This window comes from Tupaia chinensis, unplaced genomic scaffold (genome assembly GCF_000334495.1).
Source record: "Tupaia chinensis unplaced genomic scaffold, TupChi_1.0 Scaffold000523_1, whole genome shotgun sequence".
NCBI lineage: Eukaryota > Metazoa > Chordata > Mammalia > Scandentia > Tupaiidae > Tupaia > Tupaia belangeri.
The window spans coordinates 1439706-1459112 of record NW_006160036.1 but is presented as its reverse complement, the minus strand read 5'-3'; the positions used below and the strand labels follow the sequence as shown (position 1 = coordinate 1459112).

General features: G+C 42.5%; 1 protein-coding gene across 1 annotated transcript in view; it reads right to left on the bottom strand.

Moving 5' to 3' along the window:
* Positions 1-6: 6 nt before the first annotated feature.
* Positions 7-19407, bottom strand: part of UTP4 (UTP4 small subunit processome component) — a 40022-nt gene continuing 20621 nt past the window's right edge. The window contains exons 8-16 of the mRNA XM_014591024.1: positions 17209-17305; positions 14768-14832; positions 12262-12384; positions 11408-11564; positions 9922-10028; positions 5813-5908; positions 4134-4319; positions 2543-2653; positions 7-176 (exon numbers count right to left, since the gene is read on the bottom strand). Of these exons, the coding sequence (XP_014446510.1) occupies positions 60-176; positions 2543-2653; positions 4134-4319; positions 5813-5908; positions 9922-10028; positions 11408-11564; positions 12262-12384; positions 14768-14832; positions 17209-17305 (1059 nt within the window). The 3' untranslated portion in view covers positions 7-59. The remainder of the gene's footprint in view (positions 177-2542; positions 2654-4133; positions 4320-5812; positions 5909-9921; positions 10029-11407; positions 11565-12261; positions 12385-14767; positions 14833-17208; positions 17306-19407) is intronic.

Genomic DNA, 19407 nt, shown 5'->3' with positions numbered 1-19407 from the left:
TAATTTGTGAAAAGAAACAGAGTAGACAGTTCAAGGAAGGGCACAGATCATGCCCTATTTTAAGTTCCAAACTTCTTCTTCTTGATGGGTGGTGGGAGCTGAGCGATGATATCATCCAGGGGCCGTTCTACTGCCACAAGTGTTCGTTCATCCAAAAGATCCATGAAGAGCAGAGGCTGTAGAGAGACAATGATGATTCTACCAGGAGTTAGGCTCCAGAGACACTCCTAATATCAATAGATTAACTAGAGCTAGTCTAGTTTAAGGCTTGCCTGCTATAAATTTCTGGCCATTTTTCCTGCCTAGGACTCAAAGAGCTCAGAAAGGCTAGGAGTTTTTAACTGAGTTCATTCATAAAAGTGTGAGGGGCCAAGGAATATAACACAGAAGTTAAGCCCTGTGCACAGGGAGTCGGATCCCACTGGCCAACCACAGCTTGAACCCCAGCCCTAGTGACTTGAAAAAAAAAAAACAAAAACAAAACAAACAAAAAAAACAAAAACAAAAAAACCAAACAACCCTTGGAATCTCTGGTTTCTCCAGAAAGGAAATCTATGATTCTCTTATCTTAGCAATCATTGGTAACCAAAGGCATTAAGGCCAAAATCCTTGATAACTGGCACATTACAAATGTATTAAGAAGCTAATGGGGGCCAGCAGAGGGCACAATGGTTACATCGCTGGACTCCCACATGGCTGACCACGGTTTGAGTCTCAGACCTGGTGGCTTCAAAAATCACACTGGGTGCATGTGTGTCCCTAAGATCCTAGGATGAGAATGGAGAAGGGACAGCAGTTACGGCCATCCCATCTGGGGGATGATCTCTCACTTTCTCTCTTATTGTCTCTCGCTGGCGATAGCACATGCCCTCTAACAAAAATCTCTTAAAAAAAAAAAAAAGAAGCCAATCATACTTGAATATTTGACAGACCTTTTTTTTTTTTTTTTTTTGGAGGTCCCTGAGAAACTATTTTAGGAGCCCAAAGGAACTACAACCTGAGAAGTAAGAATGTGGAACCCTTCTCCAAGTTGGCCCCAAGTAGGTAATAGCACCACAAATATAAGACATTTGTTTTCTTTTATATAAAGTGAAAAGCCTGGTCCAAAAAGGAAAAACATCACAATAATTAAATTATTTGTTTGTTTGAAATTTACCTTGTGACACATTCTCCAACAAAGCTCAAATTTAAAAGTCAGCTACCGGACCAGTGTGGTGGTTAAATTGCTGAAATCCCACATGGCTGACTACAATTCAAGTCTTGGACCTGGAGGCTTGCTTTCCTACTTTCCCTCTCTCTCTCTGGTCAAATTAAACAAAAAAAATGATTATAATCAATGAAACAAAATAATTATTTTTAGGGGGGCCAGCAGGTGGCACGGTGGTTGAAGATGCTGGACTCTCACATAAACATGGGCCTAGCCTGAGTTACAAGCCGCTGGGTCCAGGACTTTAACTGTGGTTGACTATGTGCGAGTCTAGCAACATAGCCATTATGCCATCTGCTGGTCCCGATGGAATAATTCCGTTCTCCTCCATTCTCTTCTTGGGATCTTGGGCACGCACGCACATGCGCCCAGCGTGAATTTAAGCCACTAGGTCCAGGACTTGAACTGCAGTCGACTACATGGGAGTCTAGCGACACAGCCAGTACACCAACTGCTGGTCTCAATAAAATAATTTTTTAAAGAATTATTTTGGAAATCTCAACACATGAATTTTGGAGGGACACAAACTATGCCATAAAATAAAATAATAACAGCACAGTAAATACAAGTATTTTGTTTAACTTTATTTATTTATTTAAATTTGACCAAAGATGGACAGGGTGAGAGAGAGAGAGAGAGAGAGAGAGAGAGAAAGTAAGCCACTAGGTCCAGGACCTGATCAGTAGTCAGCTATGTGGGAGTCCAGCAACCTTAACCACCATGCCACCTGCTGGCCCAGTAATTTAAAAAAAAAGAAAAGAAGAAAAGAGAAGAAAAGGAAAAAAAAAAGAGAATAGATTTTTGCTATAGGGCATGTGTGTTTGCCTGACAGACACGGAGAGAGCGAGGGAGAAATCACCCCCCCTGGGGAATGGCCACACTACAATCCCTTCTCTTCTATTCTCCTCTTGGGTTCTTGGGCAAACATGCACACAGGCTCGGCCTCAGTTTCAACCCACCGGGTCCAAGATTCCAACTGTTATTGACTACACGGGAGTCCAGCGACACAATTATTATGCCACCTGCTGGTCCCAATAAAATTATTAAAAAAGAAAAAAGCTACTAACAAGGACCCCATCTGCATGTCAGTCATCATTTCTTACAACCTACACATTTCATTTTATTAGGTCATCATGATTTTCCCGATAGTTAAATATGATGCCCCTGCTTATATACATGAAATACAGAGCTGAGACAAGCCTCCGAAAGGTCACTTGTCTTTCCCACCCTAGATTCTCTGCATGTAAAATGAAGGTGCTTCCAACTGTGGGGCTTATTCCACTTTGCCATACCTCAAGGAACTAACCGTTCAAAATACAATAGAGAATGTTTTACCTTATATATCTTAGAAATTTTAAAGGCATGAGCTGTGCGCCTCCTGACGACATCTGATTCATTCGTGGGAGGGAATGGATTATAGAGTAAGGTTTTGTCATTCGGAAGAGGCTAAAAAGACAAAGATACCCTGTATGAGTTGTTGCTCTTACTGAGCTTCTACAGCCAAAGGGCTATAGAGGTTTTTCAAGCCCAGAGCGTCTCACCATCACATCACATCACATCACTTCACATCACATCACATCGCATCACATCACATCCTTACGACTTCTCTGACTTTCCTTAGTCCTGGGAGAGAGCTGTAGCCACTCTTCTAGCCACAATGCAGAGGGTGAGAGTAAGAAAGAAAACTGAGCTTGGAATTCTATGCCGGCAAGATCAAAGGCCCCGCTGGGGCTTCTGGCAGTCTCATCAGCAACACTGCCAGAAAGGAATGAACGAGCATGTGCGCTTGGCCCACACTGGCTCTCTATCTAGACTCGCCCCCAGCCAGATTGCTAAGCGACTCAAGTTCTCCCCGGGTGAAACCTCAACACAAACCACCCTCGCTGATGTCACCAACACCTCGAGAGAAGGCTCTGGCCACACAATCTGTTATTTCATCTCTGACTTCCTTGGGAAATAGCTGGTCCAGTATGAGGAAGTGATGGAATTATCACCATCGCTTGGGAAAGAACGATCTGGGGCGGGTTACAAAGAGGCAAGCCAGTGAGTGGGAGGGGCCCTTCCAGTTTCACTCATCTCACAGAAGGCACTTGTGAGCCAGCTCTCTTACCACACCCAGAGGACGCTAGGGCCAGGAGGTGCGTGCTGTTCATATGTCCCTGAGCACACCTCCTGTACAGCATCTGCTGCCTCCATGTTCCTTCTACTTCACCCCCAGATACACTACAAAACCCTGTACTGGTTGTCACCTAAACACAAAGTGCAGCACAGGCATGGGCCACAGCTGACAAAGCTCCCAGGAAAAAAAGTGCATGACAGAATAGATATGCAAATGTGGGCAGAATCGACACAGCAGCCGGCAAAGAGGCCTAGAATCTAAAAACTGATGAAATGCTCACATCCCACCAAAATCACAGCCATTAAGAATGGAATTTTCCTAGCTGGACATTTTTCAGGACATTCAGAACAACTCTTCAAGCCTGCAGATTGTATTTCAGTATCTTTAGCCAAAGGGCACAGTGGTCAAAACTCAGCCTGTGTCTCTTTTAACGAAACCACGTTATTCAGTTGCCTCAGGGTTGAAGGTTGAAAATGAGTCAGCCCAATCGATGGTATTCCTTGCCAAGGGTCACCTTCTGAATAGTGACCTAATCAATTTCCTACTCTAGTTTGTGTGCTCACTGGCAAAATAGAGAAAGAGTCAATTCAGCAAAAACAGTACACCAAGCCCAGCCAGCCTCTTCCCTGAGAGCCTCCTGAGGGTAGACATACCAGTGAGGAAACGTGTAAAACAACTCTCCTCTCCTGCAATGAAGGCACAGGGAACCTTTATTCTGCCTGCCTCCCGTTCCTCCATCTTACTGTATTTTTTGCTCAGAACATGAAGATTCCCAAAGGAGACTGAGTGAGGTAGTAGAGAACTCACCAGCGACTTGTCAATGATGCAGAACATGTAGGCATCGTGGAGAAGGATGTGCATTGGTCTCTTGGGATGAAAACTGATGTGTGTGATGGGAGTATCTCTTTGGAGCCAAAGGTGGTGAAACCCTTGCTTCTGGATACTCCGGCTCCACTCTGTATACTGTTTGTCTGGGATGCTGTACTCAAACACCTGAGGAAGGAGGTGACACAGAAAACATGCAGGCTGTACCCAGGAAGACTAGAAGAGCATCCCTCATTCCTCATCTGAAAATATCTAGACAGAACTTAACTGTATTATAGTCAGCATTATGCCTTCCCACCACTTTCTTTTTAAACATTAAAAAAAAGAAAAAGTGAAAAGGTAAATTATAGAATAAAAAGCAGCACCCTGTAATCTAAAAATCTCTCCTCCCCAATATAAGAGTGCTTTCAATTTGTTTACATTTCTTTCAGAGATACTGTACATATTTAACACATATAAATGACTTTAAAAAGTTCACAGAAAAGTGAAATTAAAGTTCAGTTTAAAGTTTTAAAGTTTAAAAGTTTGGTTTAAAATTTTAAACTTTGGTTCAAAGTCTAAAATTTTGAAATCCATGTATAGGTCTTCCATAATACACATTTCCCCTAAATTTCCTGATGACCCACTTGTATTATCCTGTTTCTTGCGTTTTTCACGTAGCCTCGCACCGTGGAGACTGGCCCATGTACATATACAAATCTTGTCCCTTTGAAGAACATATAATAATCCATTCACTTTATGGATGTAGTTACTCTGCTTAATGGTCATTGGATTGTTTCTAATTTTTTTGTTACTACAAAAAAGGCTACAATGAATAATTTCTGTATAAATGCTGTTTTGTACAACTAGTAGTATATATGTATTAAGAGCTTTTATAAAAGGTTACGTGACTTTTAGAGTTTTTAAAAGATATTTGGGCCAGCAGCTTGACTCCCACATGGCTGAAACTCAAACAGACAGACTTCATCTTTTGGACAAAGCACGTATGTTTGGGTGCAAAAACTGCTCCTCAAAGCAGTGAGCATCATCTGCCTGATAGTCTACCTTACATATGCCCCTCCCAAGTCCCCTTAATGATTCCAACAGCTCAGTGAGGTAGATATCATCACCCCATGGAACAGGTGAGGTACACAGTATTGATCATTTAGGAGTGTGTTTTGTATTCTGAGACTGTAAGAACTCCTTACAATTAGTCTTTTCACAATGTGGTACGGAAAGAAGCAGTGACCTTAGGTCTAATTTTAGCTGCTACTAGGGACTTGATTTTAGTAAGATCTGTTGTCCTCATTGGCATCAATGTAGGTGAATTATAAAATCTTTCAGTCCCTTCCAACTCTCAGAATCGTATTTCATCCCATACCTAGTTTAATACCTGAGCTCAGGGCATCTCTTATCAAAAACAACTGGTAAAATTAGTATTTCAAAATTCTTCCACACCTTTACTCTCGAATTGCAGAGTATCATCCAACTGTGCCCCATCAAACCAATGGACATTGCTGACCTACGAGGAGCCCAGGGTATGGGATTCGCAGAGCAGAAAAATACCCTTATATCCTCCAGTACTTTTCAAGAAAAGCTCCTCAAAAAGTTGTCCATTTTCATGGCTTCCAGATTATGATCCAGGAGGAAGCAATGAGAAAGTACTGGACCACCTTCCTTACCTGCTGGTCAGAATGGGCAATAACAAGATTGTTGGTATTGGGGGCGATGGCCAAAGCAGTCACAGGGAAGTTGTAAGCAGGCACCGTGCAGTGAAGCTGGGGACACAAAATGGATACAAGGGATAACTCTACATGTGACACCTTCCTGCATGAAGATGGTATGATCTGGACCAGTTCAACTTCAGTCACTTCCCTCAGTGAACTTTTAATGTCATTTTTGGGAAAAAAAAAAAAAAAAGAGTTTAAATGCTTATCAAACTGATAGCATTGGCAGAGAGTAAAGCATATTAGTCAGAGTAAATTATCTGTATAACTTGCTTGTAATTATGTCACTGAATCAATGCGTATGCATGGGTATCATGTGTACCCTACATAAACATTCCACTTTTTAAATTTAACTTTACCTTTATTTTTAATTTGAACAGTGTGGGGGGGAGAGCGAGAAAGCAAGCCATCAGGTCTGGGACTCAAACCATAGTCAACCATGTGGGAGTCCAGTGAGTCCAGTGCCCTTAACCACCACTCCACCTGCTGGCCCCATACTTAACTTTATTTATTATTATTATTTCCAGACACAGACACAGACACACACACACACACAGGAAGTGAGAGAGAAAGCCTCTAGGTCCAGTACTCGACTGTGGTCGGCCATGAAGGAGTCTAGCACCCTTAACCATTGCCAGCCCGTAGACATTCTTTATTAAAAAAAAAAATATATATATGGAATAGGGACCAGTAGGTGGTGTGGCAGTTATGGCACTGGACTTCCACCTGGACAAATGTAGTTCAAGTCCCAGACCCGGTGGTTTGCTTTTTCACTTTCTCTCTCGCTTGTCTGTCTCTCTTTGGTCATATTTTAAAAATAAACAAATTACATTAAAATAAACAATTCTTGGGAACCAGCAGTTAGCGTAATGGCTATGTCGCTGGACTCCCATGTAGTCGACCGCGGTTCACGTCCCGGACCCGGTGGCTTAAAACTCACGCTGGGCGCGTGTGTGTGCATGCCCAAGATCCCAAGAGGAGAATGGAGGAGAAGGGATTGTGGTGTGACCATCCCCCCTTGGGGGTGATTTCTCGCTTTCTGTCTCTATGTCTCTCTCTGTCTGGTGAGCGCACGTGCGCTATAGCAAAAATTGCTAAAAAAACAAAAAAAAAAATTCTTGGGACCAGTGGCTGGTGTAATGGCTACGTCACTTGACTCCCATGTAGACTGTGGTTCGAGTCCCGGACCCAGTGGCTTAAAATCACACCAGTCACATGCGCAAAATCCTCAGGAGAATGGATGAAAAGGGACTGTGTCGTGGCTACCCCCCCTAGGGGGGTGATTTCTCACTGTCTTTTTTTTTTTTTTTTTAACTTTATTTAGTTTAATTTGACCAGAGACGGACAGAGCGAGAGAGTAAGAGAGAAAGCAAGAAAGCAAGCCACCAGGATGGGAATCGAACAGCCGTCGGCCACATGGGAGTCCAGCACCCTCAATCATCATGCCACCTGCTGGCCCCGTTCTCTTTGTCTTTCTGGGAAGTACACATGCCGTATATCAAAAACCTCTCAAAAAAAAGGAAAAAAGAAAAAAAAAGAGATTTTTGTTATAGGGCACGTGTGCGCTCTAGAAGACAGAGACAGGGAGACTGAAAATGGGAAATCACCCCCTAGGGGGATGGCAATGCCGCAATCCTTTCTCCCCCCATTCTCCTCTTGGGATCTTGAATGGGCACAAACACATGTGATGTGAGTTTTAAGTGGCCAGGTCCGGGACTCGAACCACAGTTGAACACACAGGAATCAATGTAACCATTACACTATCTGGTGGTCTTAATTTATTTTTTTGTTTTTGAAAGGTTTTTGCTATAGGGCACATGTGTTCACTGGAAAGACGGAGACATAGAGAAAGAAAGAGAAATTACCCCCCATGAGGATGGCTGTGCCACAATTTGTTCTCCTTCACTCTTCTCTCAGAATCTTGGGCACACATGCACACACATCTGGCATGAATTTAAAGCCACTGGGTCTGGGACTCAAACTATGGTCAACTACATGGGAGTCCAACGACATAACCACTATGCCATCCGCTGGCCCCCAAAGTTACAGTCTGTTTCTAAAGAATTATTTTATTTCTCCCTCCTTGCTCGCTCTCTTTCTCTCCTCCCCACCCCTTTAAATTTGGCTAGAGAGGGATAGAGTAAGAATTTTTAAAGAAAGAGGGGGAAAGAGAGAAAGCAAGCCACCAGGTCCAGAACTCAAACCGCAGTTAGCCATATTTGAGTCGAGCACCCTTAACCACCATGCCACCTGCCGGCCCCAAAATAAACAATTCTTAAAAACAAACAAAAACAACAACAAAAATAGTCTTCCTGTGTTACATCCCTCAATTCTGTTCTCCAGTTGAGACTACAGGAGCATGCCACCATGCTCAGCTCTTTTTTAGACAGGGTCTTTATTTTCAAAGAATTATATTTTAAACTTTACATATATAATTAATTTATTTAATTTGACCAGAGAGGGACAGAGAGAGAAGGAAAGTGAGAAAGCAAGCTGCCTGGTTCAGGACTCAAACTGAATGAGCCATGTGGGAGTCCGGTGTCTTCAACTACCACGTCACTGGCCGGCCCCAGACAGGGTCTTACCAAGTTGTCTAAGTCACCTTCGAGTTCATGATCCTGCTGCCTCAGCCTCCCAAGGTGCTGGGATTGCAAGTATATGTGACATGCCCAGCCTTTAGGTTGGACTGGGAAGCAACCAACCTACGATGTGGTCCTGGCCTTCAAAACTGATTTTATGATGAAGATGAGAACTTTAAGAGATTATTAATGATTCAACATATAAATGACAGTATTATATTGATAAGTATTATCAAACATTTTCTCATTATTTCTTTTTAAAATTTCTGGTTTGCTAAATTTAAAAATACTGTGACAGGGGCTGGCACGCAGCATGGGGGTTAAAGGCTCTGGATTTCCACATGGCTAACTATTGTTTGGGTCCCAGACCTGGAGGCTCGCTTTCTCACTTTCCCTCTCTCACTCTCTCGTCAAACTAAATAACAACAACAACAATAATAAAGTTAAATAAAATAATTCTATTAAAAAGGTACTCCAAGGGCCAGCTGGTGGCATGGTGGTTAAAGTTGTTGGATTTGCACATGGCTGACCTCAGTTCAAGTCCCAGATGTGAGGGCTTATTTTCTCGCTTTCCTATCTTGTCTTTCTGTTCAAATTTAAAAATTAACAACTTTGGGACCAGGAGTTAGCGTAATGGCTATGTTGCTGGACTCCCATATTGTTGACCGCAGTTCAAGTCCCAGACCTGGTGGCTTAAACTCACACTGGGTGCGGGTGCATGTATGGCCAAGATCACCGGGGGGTTAGAATGGAGGAGAAGACTCTGTGGCGTGGCCATCCCCCCAGGGGGTGATTTCTTACTTTCTGTCTCTCTGTCTCTCTGTTTCCGGCGAGTGCACGTGCCCTACAGCAAAAACCTCTCCCAAAAAAAGGAAAAAGAAAAAAAACAAAAACAAAAACAAAACTTTGACTAGTCTGGAAAGGAAAACTATTACTGTTACTATGCAGTTTTGTCTATCAGAATTTTAATCTATAAAAATAACCTGGAAGTGAATTCATAATTTACAAACACATAATATCCAGTTTCTTTCTTATTTTTTTAGAGGTTTATGCTATAGAGCGCGTGCACTCTGTCCAGAGACAGAAAGCGAGAAATCGCCCCCCAGGGGGGATGGCCACGGTGCAATCCTGTCTCCTACACTCTCCTCTCAGGATCTTGGGCACGCATGCACATCCACCCGGCGTTAGTTTAAGCCACTGGGTCTGGGACTCGAACTACAGTTGACTACATGGGAGTCCAGTGACATAGCCATTATGCTAACTGCTGGTCCCCCTTAATATCCAGTTTCTAAGTTCCAAAACAATAACCAAAAAAAAAAAAAGAATGAAACAGGATTCTAAAACAGAAAAAATTCTTGACGGGTAGGTAGGGGGGGAACCTGGCAAATTCCCAGGGCATACCAATCTGCCTCTACTCTTACGCCTGCAGGGTGAAATTCTTTATGTACAATGATTCAAACTGCTGCTAAGAAATGCCAGGCTCACCTTCAGGTGTTTCACATTGTAGACGTGGACTCCAGCGCTGGTCCCTGATGCAGCTAGCCAACTTCCATCTGGACTGACTGCCAAAAGACACATGGCTTCCACTGTCCCTGGGAGAGCAGAACAACGGTTGGGTCTCTGAATTCACAGAGTGTCAAAAGCCAGCCTTGCCCTAAAGATGATGGCAAAAGTCAATGAGACTTCCTTTTTCCACAAAAATCACTGACAGGATGATTTGCTTCTGGTTTTGCAAATTAGTTCCAGATGTTAATCTATCTTCTCTTATCACTTAATCAGCCAGCCCTCGTTAAGAAGAGCCAGAGAGGGAAAACCCACAGTATCATTCGCTCAGGCCTGAGTGAGATACTGCCTATTATGTAATGGATAATCAGGGACGGGTAGCATTTAACACAAAAAATCCATTTTTTAAACGAATTCTTTGAGGGGGCCAATAGGTGCTGTGGTGGTTAAGGTGCTGGGTTCCCACGTAACTTATTTGGATTCGAGTCTCAGACCCAGCAACTTGAAAACCACAGTGGGCTCATTTTCTCCCCCAAGTTGGAGGACTGAAGAAACCAGCCTGACTACAAGGGGAAGCAAGGTGAGAGTGGAGGAAAACAAAAGTCACAAATTGATATATAACACAGTACCAAAGTGTTGTCAGTAACTCTGCCAACCAAAACATACAGAGATACTCAAAGAATATAGTTAGTTTAATTTTTGTGACCCCTGACTTGTGAATTTCTTTTCGGTTGTATTACTGGAGCAACTTCCTAAACAGCGAGAGAACTTTAAAAAGGTGACTTTACAAGCTGCTGGTGTATGAATGAGGGTGAAGCAACTAAAATTCAGGGCAAAGGAGAAAGAAAAGGCCTCAGGAAGCATCCAAAGAATAACTGGCTTAAGCAGAATGCTAGTTCTAAGTCCTCAGAGCTAACTCAGAAATAACCGACAGCCACACTCATTCATCAATGCTCATGTTCTCAAGGAGCATGACAAAGTTGTCACTGAGCATTAAATGAATGCAGGTGATGAACCTGTATGTAGAAGGATATTTTCAGCTTTATATAAACACCCCAAAAAAGTAACATGATAACCAAGTATCTACATACACACATTGGAAAATACCAAAATATTAACAGCAGTTATTTCTGGTTGGCAGGATTTAATTTTAACTTTCTTCTTGCTCTACCAACAAAACTAAGAAGGATGATGAACATTCTCTGGCTCCAGATAAGGGGGGGAGATGCGGGCAGTGAGAAAAGAGTAGGTGTGAGGAACATTTCATATTTCATCCAGCACCTCCATCTGCCAGATACCGCCTCCTACTTTAAATTGCAAACATGCGAGTGTGTCTGCAGGGTGCTAAGAGCAGAGAATCCCCAATACTGAAATAATCACGGTGACGTCCAGCATGAGTTTAAAAGAAAAAAATGACATCTAAAATGCTATCCACTCTCTCACCTGTGGCCAGTTACCAAATTCCTACCTGACTGAGGTTGGAAAGTATGGAGGTGCTTGAAGCTTCCTTCTGACAGCTGAATGATATGTAGAGAACCTCGATTTGATGCCACAAAGAGCTTTGTTGAATCTTCGGAAAACAAAATCTGAAGGGCAGAGCGAAGGAAGGCTGGCATTTTGGAAACCTATGGGTAAAACAATAGTAAAAATCAGCGAGAAAGGAGTTCTATAGCCCAACCAAAATAATCATAACCAGGCTTAAGAGACATTAGTGCTTCTGTCTCTAAGCAAGCCAGTCGACCAAGGGCCTGAAACGCAGTCGTGCCTGTGTAACCTACACATCCTCCTTTTCATCTCTTCAGTAAATACTCAGTTTCCTAGGAAACAATGAAGTCACTTATGAAACCACTAGCAGAAAATCCTAAGCTTCACTATCACTTTCTGGTATTTCCCTCCAAAAATATATAATAAATTCAAAACAGAAATAAAATACTGTTTGTACCAGCTTTTTCAAACAGCTTTATACTGGGCAAGGATTCACATCTAGTTCATTTATACCTCACCTCAAAATCTCACATTTGGGGACCAGCAGTTGGCGTAATGGCTATGTCCCTGGACTCCCATGTAGTCGACTGCAGTTCAAGTCTCGGACATGGTGGCTTGTGCATGTGTGTGTGTGCCCAGCATCCCAAGAGGAAAATGGAGAAGGGATTGCGGCGTGGCCATCCCCCCTGGGGAGTGATTTCTCGCTTTCTGTCTCTCTGGCGAGGGCACGTACCACATAGCAAAAAACTTCTCCAAAAACAAAAACAAAAACAAAAAAACTCCCTCACATTTGAGAAGTGTCTTCTTGTGTGAGCAAACAACTGGGCTATCACCTACCCTTCGGAGGCTTATGTTGTCACGTTCATAATTCAATCGGTAGAGGAAAAATCGAGATGCTGTAGAATAGGCTATCCAACTTCCGCACGGGGAGACGCAGCTGCAAATAATGTTCTCAGGACCCTGGAAATAGTAGGAACCAAGGTGAAAGTTCAAATAATGCTTCATATGACAAGATTCACTGTGACATGAATCCTCATTGACTCTCTGCAAACTCCCACGAGCATGGGTACATAACCCTGACACACATATGCTATACGTCACCATGATTATTTCAGAAGCAGAGGACCTACGTGGTGTGGCTGCGATTTCCAAAGTCAAGAATGGAGGTCTATGGAAACTGGTGGAATAGTCTTGGCTCTCTGAGTACCTCAAAGATAGCACGGAATCATAGGAGGACAGGACATTTGGAGTACTGACTCTTTTACCCATGACAACCTACTGGAAACACCTCTAAGAACAGTACATGAAAAACATTTGGAAGATAAAGGAAAAGTTCAATGTAACATTGAAAACGATAACATCTTAATATACACATACATAAAACTCATTCAGAAAGAGTGAGGAAGATGATACAACGAACTAATCAACAATACTTAAGAAAAGAGATTAAATAGGTGGTTGAAGATATAAACTGTTGATATTATTTGAATACTGTGAGTAGTCACAAATTTTGTGTAACTGGGGCCAGCAGGTGGTGTGGTGGTTAAGGGCGCTGGACTCCCACAGGGCTGAATGTGGTTCGAGTCCCGGATCTGGTGGCTTTCTCTCTCACTCTGCCCTCTCTGGTCAAATAAAAATAAATTAACTAATTAAATTAAAATAATTCTTAAAAAAAAAAAAAAAAACTTTGTGTAATTAAAAAAGATTAAAAAAAAAAAAAAACTTTGTGTAATTAACAAAGATTAAAAAAGAAATGGTCAGGGGGCATGTGAACTTGCTGGAGACAGAGAGAATGAGTGACAAAGACAGAGGAACAGTGAGAAAGGACCCTCTCCCACCTCATGTGGGTTGGTTTTACTGTAATCCCTTCTCCATTTCTCCCTCCCATTGGGATTTTGGGCAAGCATGCACTCGTATCTGGCATGTTTTTCAAGTCACTGAGTACAAGACTTGAACCACAGTTGGTCATGTAGCTGCTTTCACCACCACACCACAGGCTGGCCCATAACAAAGTTGTTTTTTTCTTTCTAAGAACACTAAAAAGGTAGTCAGCCATAGTGTGGTGGTCAAGATTGCTGAATTGCACATGGCCGACTCTGTAGTTCAAGTCCCAGACCTGGTGGCTTGTGAAACACTCTGGTGCATGTGCGTGTGTGCCCAAAATTCTGAAAGGAGGGAGTTATGGATAAACGAAGAAGGGATTACAGCGTGACCATTTCCCATTGAGAAAGTTGCTTTCTCGCTTTCCCTTTCTCTCTTCGGCAAGCGCATGTGCCCTCTGGCAAAAATTTTAAAAAAATATAAAGTATGATCAAAGCAATTTATATAGGATAGTCTCATTAATGCAGAAAGAATATATATATGCACACACGGATGGAATTTTTTCTACATGGTTATGAAAGAAATGGTGATTATGTCCAGAGAGCAGGATAGGAGGGGTAAGGTGGTCATTTTTCATTGTATATCCCTTTTTTTTTGGAGAGGTTTCTGCTACAGGGCGCGTGCGCTCGCCAGACAGACAGAGAGAGACATAGAGACAGAAAGCGAGAAATCACCCCCCAGGGGGGATGGTCACGCTGCATTCCCTTCTCCTCCATTCTCCTCTCGGGATCTTGGGCACACACACACACACACCCGGCATGAGTTTTAAGCCACCGGGTCCGGGACACAAACCGCGGTCGACAACGTGGGAGTCCAGCGACATAGCCATTACACTAACTGCTGGTTCTCTCATTGTATATCCTTTTGTATCATTTAAATTTCATTTTAAAAAAAATTTAAAAAATTAAAAAATACATGTTATTTTAATAATATCCAACAGAGAAATACCAATTTCCTGTATGCATCATTTAATACTAATATTCTTTTTTCTTTAAGAAATATTTAATTTAATTTTATTTATTTGTTTATTTTTAAATTTGACCAGAAAGGGACAGAGAAAGAGAGAGACAGTGAGAGAGAGACAAAGCAAGCTGCCAGGTCCAGCACTTGAACTGTGGTTTGCCATGTGAGAGTCCAGCGCCTTTAACTACCACTCTACCTGCCAGCCCCCAAAACATCCCCTCCCCCCTTTTTCTTTTATGACAGGGTCTGGTTATATCACAATCTTCCTGTCTCAGCCTCTACAGTAACTAGGACTATAAGTAAATGCAACTGCTATGGGACTTCCTCTTATTTATTCCAAATGACTAAATTATTATCACAGAAAATTCTGGTGAAATAGTCCTTCATTCAAATAGTTTTAGGATTCATAGTTTACGATGCAAATTCAGTAAACCTCAAAATTCACAGTGGAAAAAATTTCTGGATTTCAGAATTCAAACACATAGCTAAACTTCCTTACCTTTGTCTTGAGATGCAATAAATGATCTGCATTTTTAGAGAGCGGAAGGGTATCCCCATTCTTGCCTGAAACAAAAAACTTTTCAGTTTTTCTTATTTAAAAAAAAAGAAAAAATATTTGTATTTTTTTTCTTATAAAAAGTCACTCCTTGGTAGAATGAAATCTCTACAAGTGGTCAAATAAGAAAAATATCCACACTTAATAAGTAACAATTAAAAAAAAAAAGGTTTTTGCCATAGGGTGTGTATGCCACTGGAGAGAGAGAAAAGAGAAATTACCCACCCCACGGGAGATGGTCATGATGCAATCCCTTCTCTTCCATTCTCCTCTTCGGATTTTAGGCATGCATAAACAGGCCCAACAAGATTTTGAAGCTGCTGGGTCCAGGACTTGAACTGTGGTCAGTCATGTAGGAATCCAGCACCTTAACTACTATGCCACCTGCTGGCCCCAGTAAGTCACAATTTTTGTGGGGGAGGACGAAGAGGAAAGCAGTAGTATCTCCTGAGCATCCTGTGACATACTGTAATACTCTAAAGCTCTACCCCACAGCCAAGCATGCAGGAGGGTTGAAATGGAATTTGTGTGGTCTACATTTTAACCCACTACTCATAATAGGACCCAAACATTTTCCTTGACAGGGCACACAGAAGTCCACTAGGCTGTCACTCCATGAAGAGACATATCAGAAGGCACATGGGCTTGCCAAAAAGAGAGACAGAAAGAAAGAAAATAAAGAAAGGAAGAAAGAAAGAGAAAGCACCCCTGATATGGCATGATCAAATGCATGCAATCCTGGGACCAGCAGTTGGCGTAATGGCTATGTTGCTGGACTCCCATGTAGTGACCCTAGTTCGAGTCCCAGACCTGGTGGCTTAAACTCACACCGGGCGCGTGTGCGTGTGCCCCCAAGATCCCGAGAGGAGAAGGTAGAAGAAGGGACTGCAGTGTGGCCATCCCCCCTGGGGGTGATTTCTCACGTTCTGTCTCTGTCTTTCTGGAGAGCACATGCGCCCTACAGCAAAAACTTCTCCGAAAACCAAAACCAAAAAACGCCATGAACCATGAAACAAAACAAATGCAAGCAATCCCTTCTACTTCATTTCTCTATCCTGTTGGGATTTTAGGTGTGTAAACATACCTGGCATATTTCTCAAGTGGCTGGGACCAGGATTTGAACTGTGGCTCGTTAGCCACGCAAGACTTGGCTACCTAACCAGGCCAGCCCAAATCTTGTCATTTTTCAGCAGGCTGTTTTCATCTGAACCTAGGGCAAACCACGTCCACAATCCTTACCTCAACTATACCTTACAGTGTACCATACAGAATTTTAAAGTTTTCTTAATAGTTGATTTTGTGTATTACTATTTTGTAAAAATTTTGCTGTAGGGACCAGTAGATAGCATAATGGCTACATTGCTGGACACCATGTAGTTGACTGCTGTTTGAGTCCTGGACCTGGCGGCTTAAACTCATGCCGGGTGCGTATGCGTGCGTGCCTAAGATCCCGAGGAGAATATAGCTGAAGGGATTGCGGCACGGCCAACCCCCCTGGGGGTTGATTACTCACTTTCTGTCTCTCTGTCTCTGTCTTTCTGGAGAGCACACGCACCCTATAGCAAAAGAAAAAATAAAACAAACCTCTCAAAAAAGCAAAACAAAACAAAAAAACAAAAAGAAATTTGTTACAGGGCATGTGTACTAACCAGAATGAGACAGAAAGAGAGGTAAAGTGAGAAAGAAAGCTGAGAGGTTCAGGACTCGAACTGTGGTCAGTCATTAGTCCAGAGCCTTAACCACCATGCGACTTGCTGGCTCCCAGAATTGTATTATTTTTTTTCTTTTTTTTTTTTTTCCAAAGTTTTTGCCACAAGGTACATATGCTTGCCGGAGAGACAAAGACAGTGAAAGGGAAAGTGAGAAATCATCCCTGATAGAAACTGCCACACTGTAATCCCTTCTCTATTCTCCTCCTGGGATTCTGGGCATGTGTGCATACTCGCCCAGTGTGAATTTCAAGCTGCCAAGATGATCCTAGGGGCCAGTTGGTGGCAGGGTGGTTAGGGATTCCCTCATAGCTGACTGCATGGTTCAAGTACCAGATCCAGTGGCTTCAGGAACACACTGGGCATGTGTGTATGCATGCCCAAAATACTAAGAACAGAATAGAGATGGGATTGTGCCAACCTTCCTGGTTTTTTTTCCTCACTTTCCCTCTCTGTCGGTCTGTCTCTCTCTGGTGAGCATTCGTACCATATAGCCAGAGGGGGAGAGGGAGAGGGAGTGAGGGAGGATCCTAAGGATTTTAATGCTCTAAACTCATCAATCTAATGGATAGAAAAACCATACAACAGACACAGAAAAATCTACTCAATAACTACAATCTTCATTTTTAGTTTCTCTCTCCAGTTCTCTTAGAGGAAAACTTTCTCCCATCATACCTGTTGCAGCTGTGGATCCCAATCGCCAAAGTTCGAGATGATGAGCAAACTGGAAGAGGAGAAGCTGTTTCTTTTTAGAACAGGAAATGAGTCGTCGCTGTATACAAGAATTAAAAAGTTTTAAATAAGCCAGGGTCATCTACTGCCTCAGTACTGGACACAGCAGGAACAACTTAGCAAATTTTTTTATTGCTGAAATCTGTTTACCTGTTTAAATATTCCCTATGTGCTAATATATGCTAGGCACTCTAAAACCCCAAAATACAATGGTGAATAAAAACATAGCTACCAACCTCAAGAAGCTTCTAATCTAAATAAGCAATTACAACGACCAGCAGTTGGTGTAATGGCTTTGTCATTGGATTCCCATGTAGTCAACTGTGGTTTGAGTCTGGGACCCGGTGGCTTAATATCTCGCTGGGCGTGTGTGCGTGCGTGCTCAAGATCCCGAGAGGAGAATGGAGGAAAAGAGATTGCGGTATGGCCAATTTGCCTGGGGGGTGATTTCTCGCTTTTTGTTTCTCTCTCTGGCAAGCACACACGCCGTATGACAAAAACCTCTCCAAAAAAGGAAAAAAAAAAAAAAAAAAAGCAATTACACTACAGTACACCAGGAACTTTAGCACCACTAAGCATAGTATGTAAAGAAAGAAAAGTAGAAAGGAGAGATGAGAGAAGATAAGGAGGGTCATGCTAACAAAACCCAGGTCCCAGCACTGAAGACAATAGGAACAACCAAAGGCTTTATTTTATACATGAACAAAATTGCTTTTTGAGCAAACCAGTGGAAAATAGATAGGAATGACAAAAATGGAAATAAAAGAATATCATTAATAAGCTACTGTGTGTTGGGGGGTGGTAGGTGGCATGGTAGTAAAGGGCACTAAACTCCCACATTGGCCAACTGAGTTCAAGTCTTGGACCCAATGGCTTGCTTTCTCACTTCACTTCCCCCAACCTTCTCTCCCTCACTCTGTCCCACTCTGGTCAAATTAAAATAAAGTTGGATGAAATGATTCTAAAAAAAAAAAAAAAATGAAAATACTGAGGGGAACCAGCAGATCATATAATGGTTATGTCACTGAACTCCCAAGTAGTCACCACGGTTTGACTCCTGGACCTGGCAGCTTAAATTCACACTGGGTGCGTGTACATGTGTGCCCGAAATCCCAAGAGAATGGAAAAGGGACTATGATGTAGCCATACTATCCCTGGGGGGTATTTTTTTTTTTTTTTTCAAATCAAAGAAAAAATCTAATGTAAGAGGGCCAGTAGATGGAATGGTGATTAAGGTGCTGGACTCCCACATGACCGACGACAGTTTGAGTTCTGAACCTGGCAGCTTGGTTTCTTTCTTCCCACCCCTCTAGTCAAATTGAAAAAATAAAAATAATGGCGCCAGTAGATGGCATAATAATTATGTTGCTGGACTCCCACGTAGTTGACTATGGTTCCAAGTCCTAGACCCAGTGCTTTAAACTTACACTGGGCACATAGGCCTGCATGCCTAAGATCCCAAGACAATGGAAGAGAGGAGACTGTGGTATAGTCATTGCCGCAGGGGTTGATTTCTCACTTTCTTTATCTCTGTCTGTTTCTCTGGTGAGCACATGTGCCCTGTAGCAAAAAATCTCTCTTAAAAATCTCTCTTAAAAAAAAAAAACATCATGATGAATACAGTGCAGTCATGATGTATTTTTTTTCATGCAAAAATGTGTCATAACTACTCCAACAACCCAGTACCTTAACTCTATGTAGTGTTCTTTGTTTCAGGGTAGCCTATGGCTTGGTGGTTAAGGTGGCTGTATCCCATGAGGCTGACTGGTTAGAGTTCCAGACACAGCAGCTTCAGAAACATGCCAGATGTGTGGTAGGTATGCCTAAAACCTAGAAAGGAGGGAGATGGAGGAAAAGGGATGGCCTCATGACCATCCCACCGGAGGTGCTCTTCCCTGCATTTCTTTTTTTGTCGAGCACATGTACCCTCCAGGCAAAAAAAAAATAAATAAAGTGCTGGACTCCCAGACCTGGTGGCTTGAAAATCATGCTGGGTCCATGTGCTTGTGTGTCCAAAACCCCAGGAGAACAGAGAAGGAACTGTCATGGTATTATCCCCCCTGGGGAGGTGATTTCTCACGGTCTCTCTCTCTGGCGAGTGTACATGTGCCCTATGGCAAAAACCTTAAAAAAAAAAAAAAA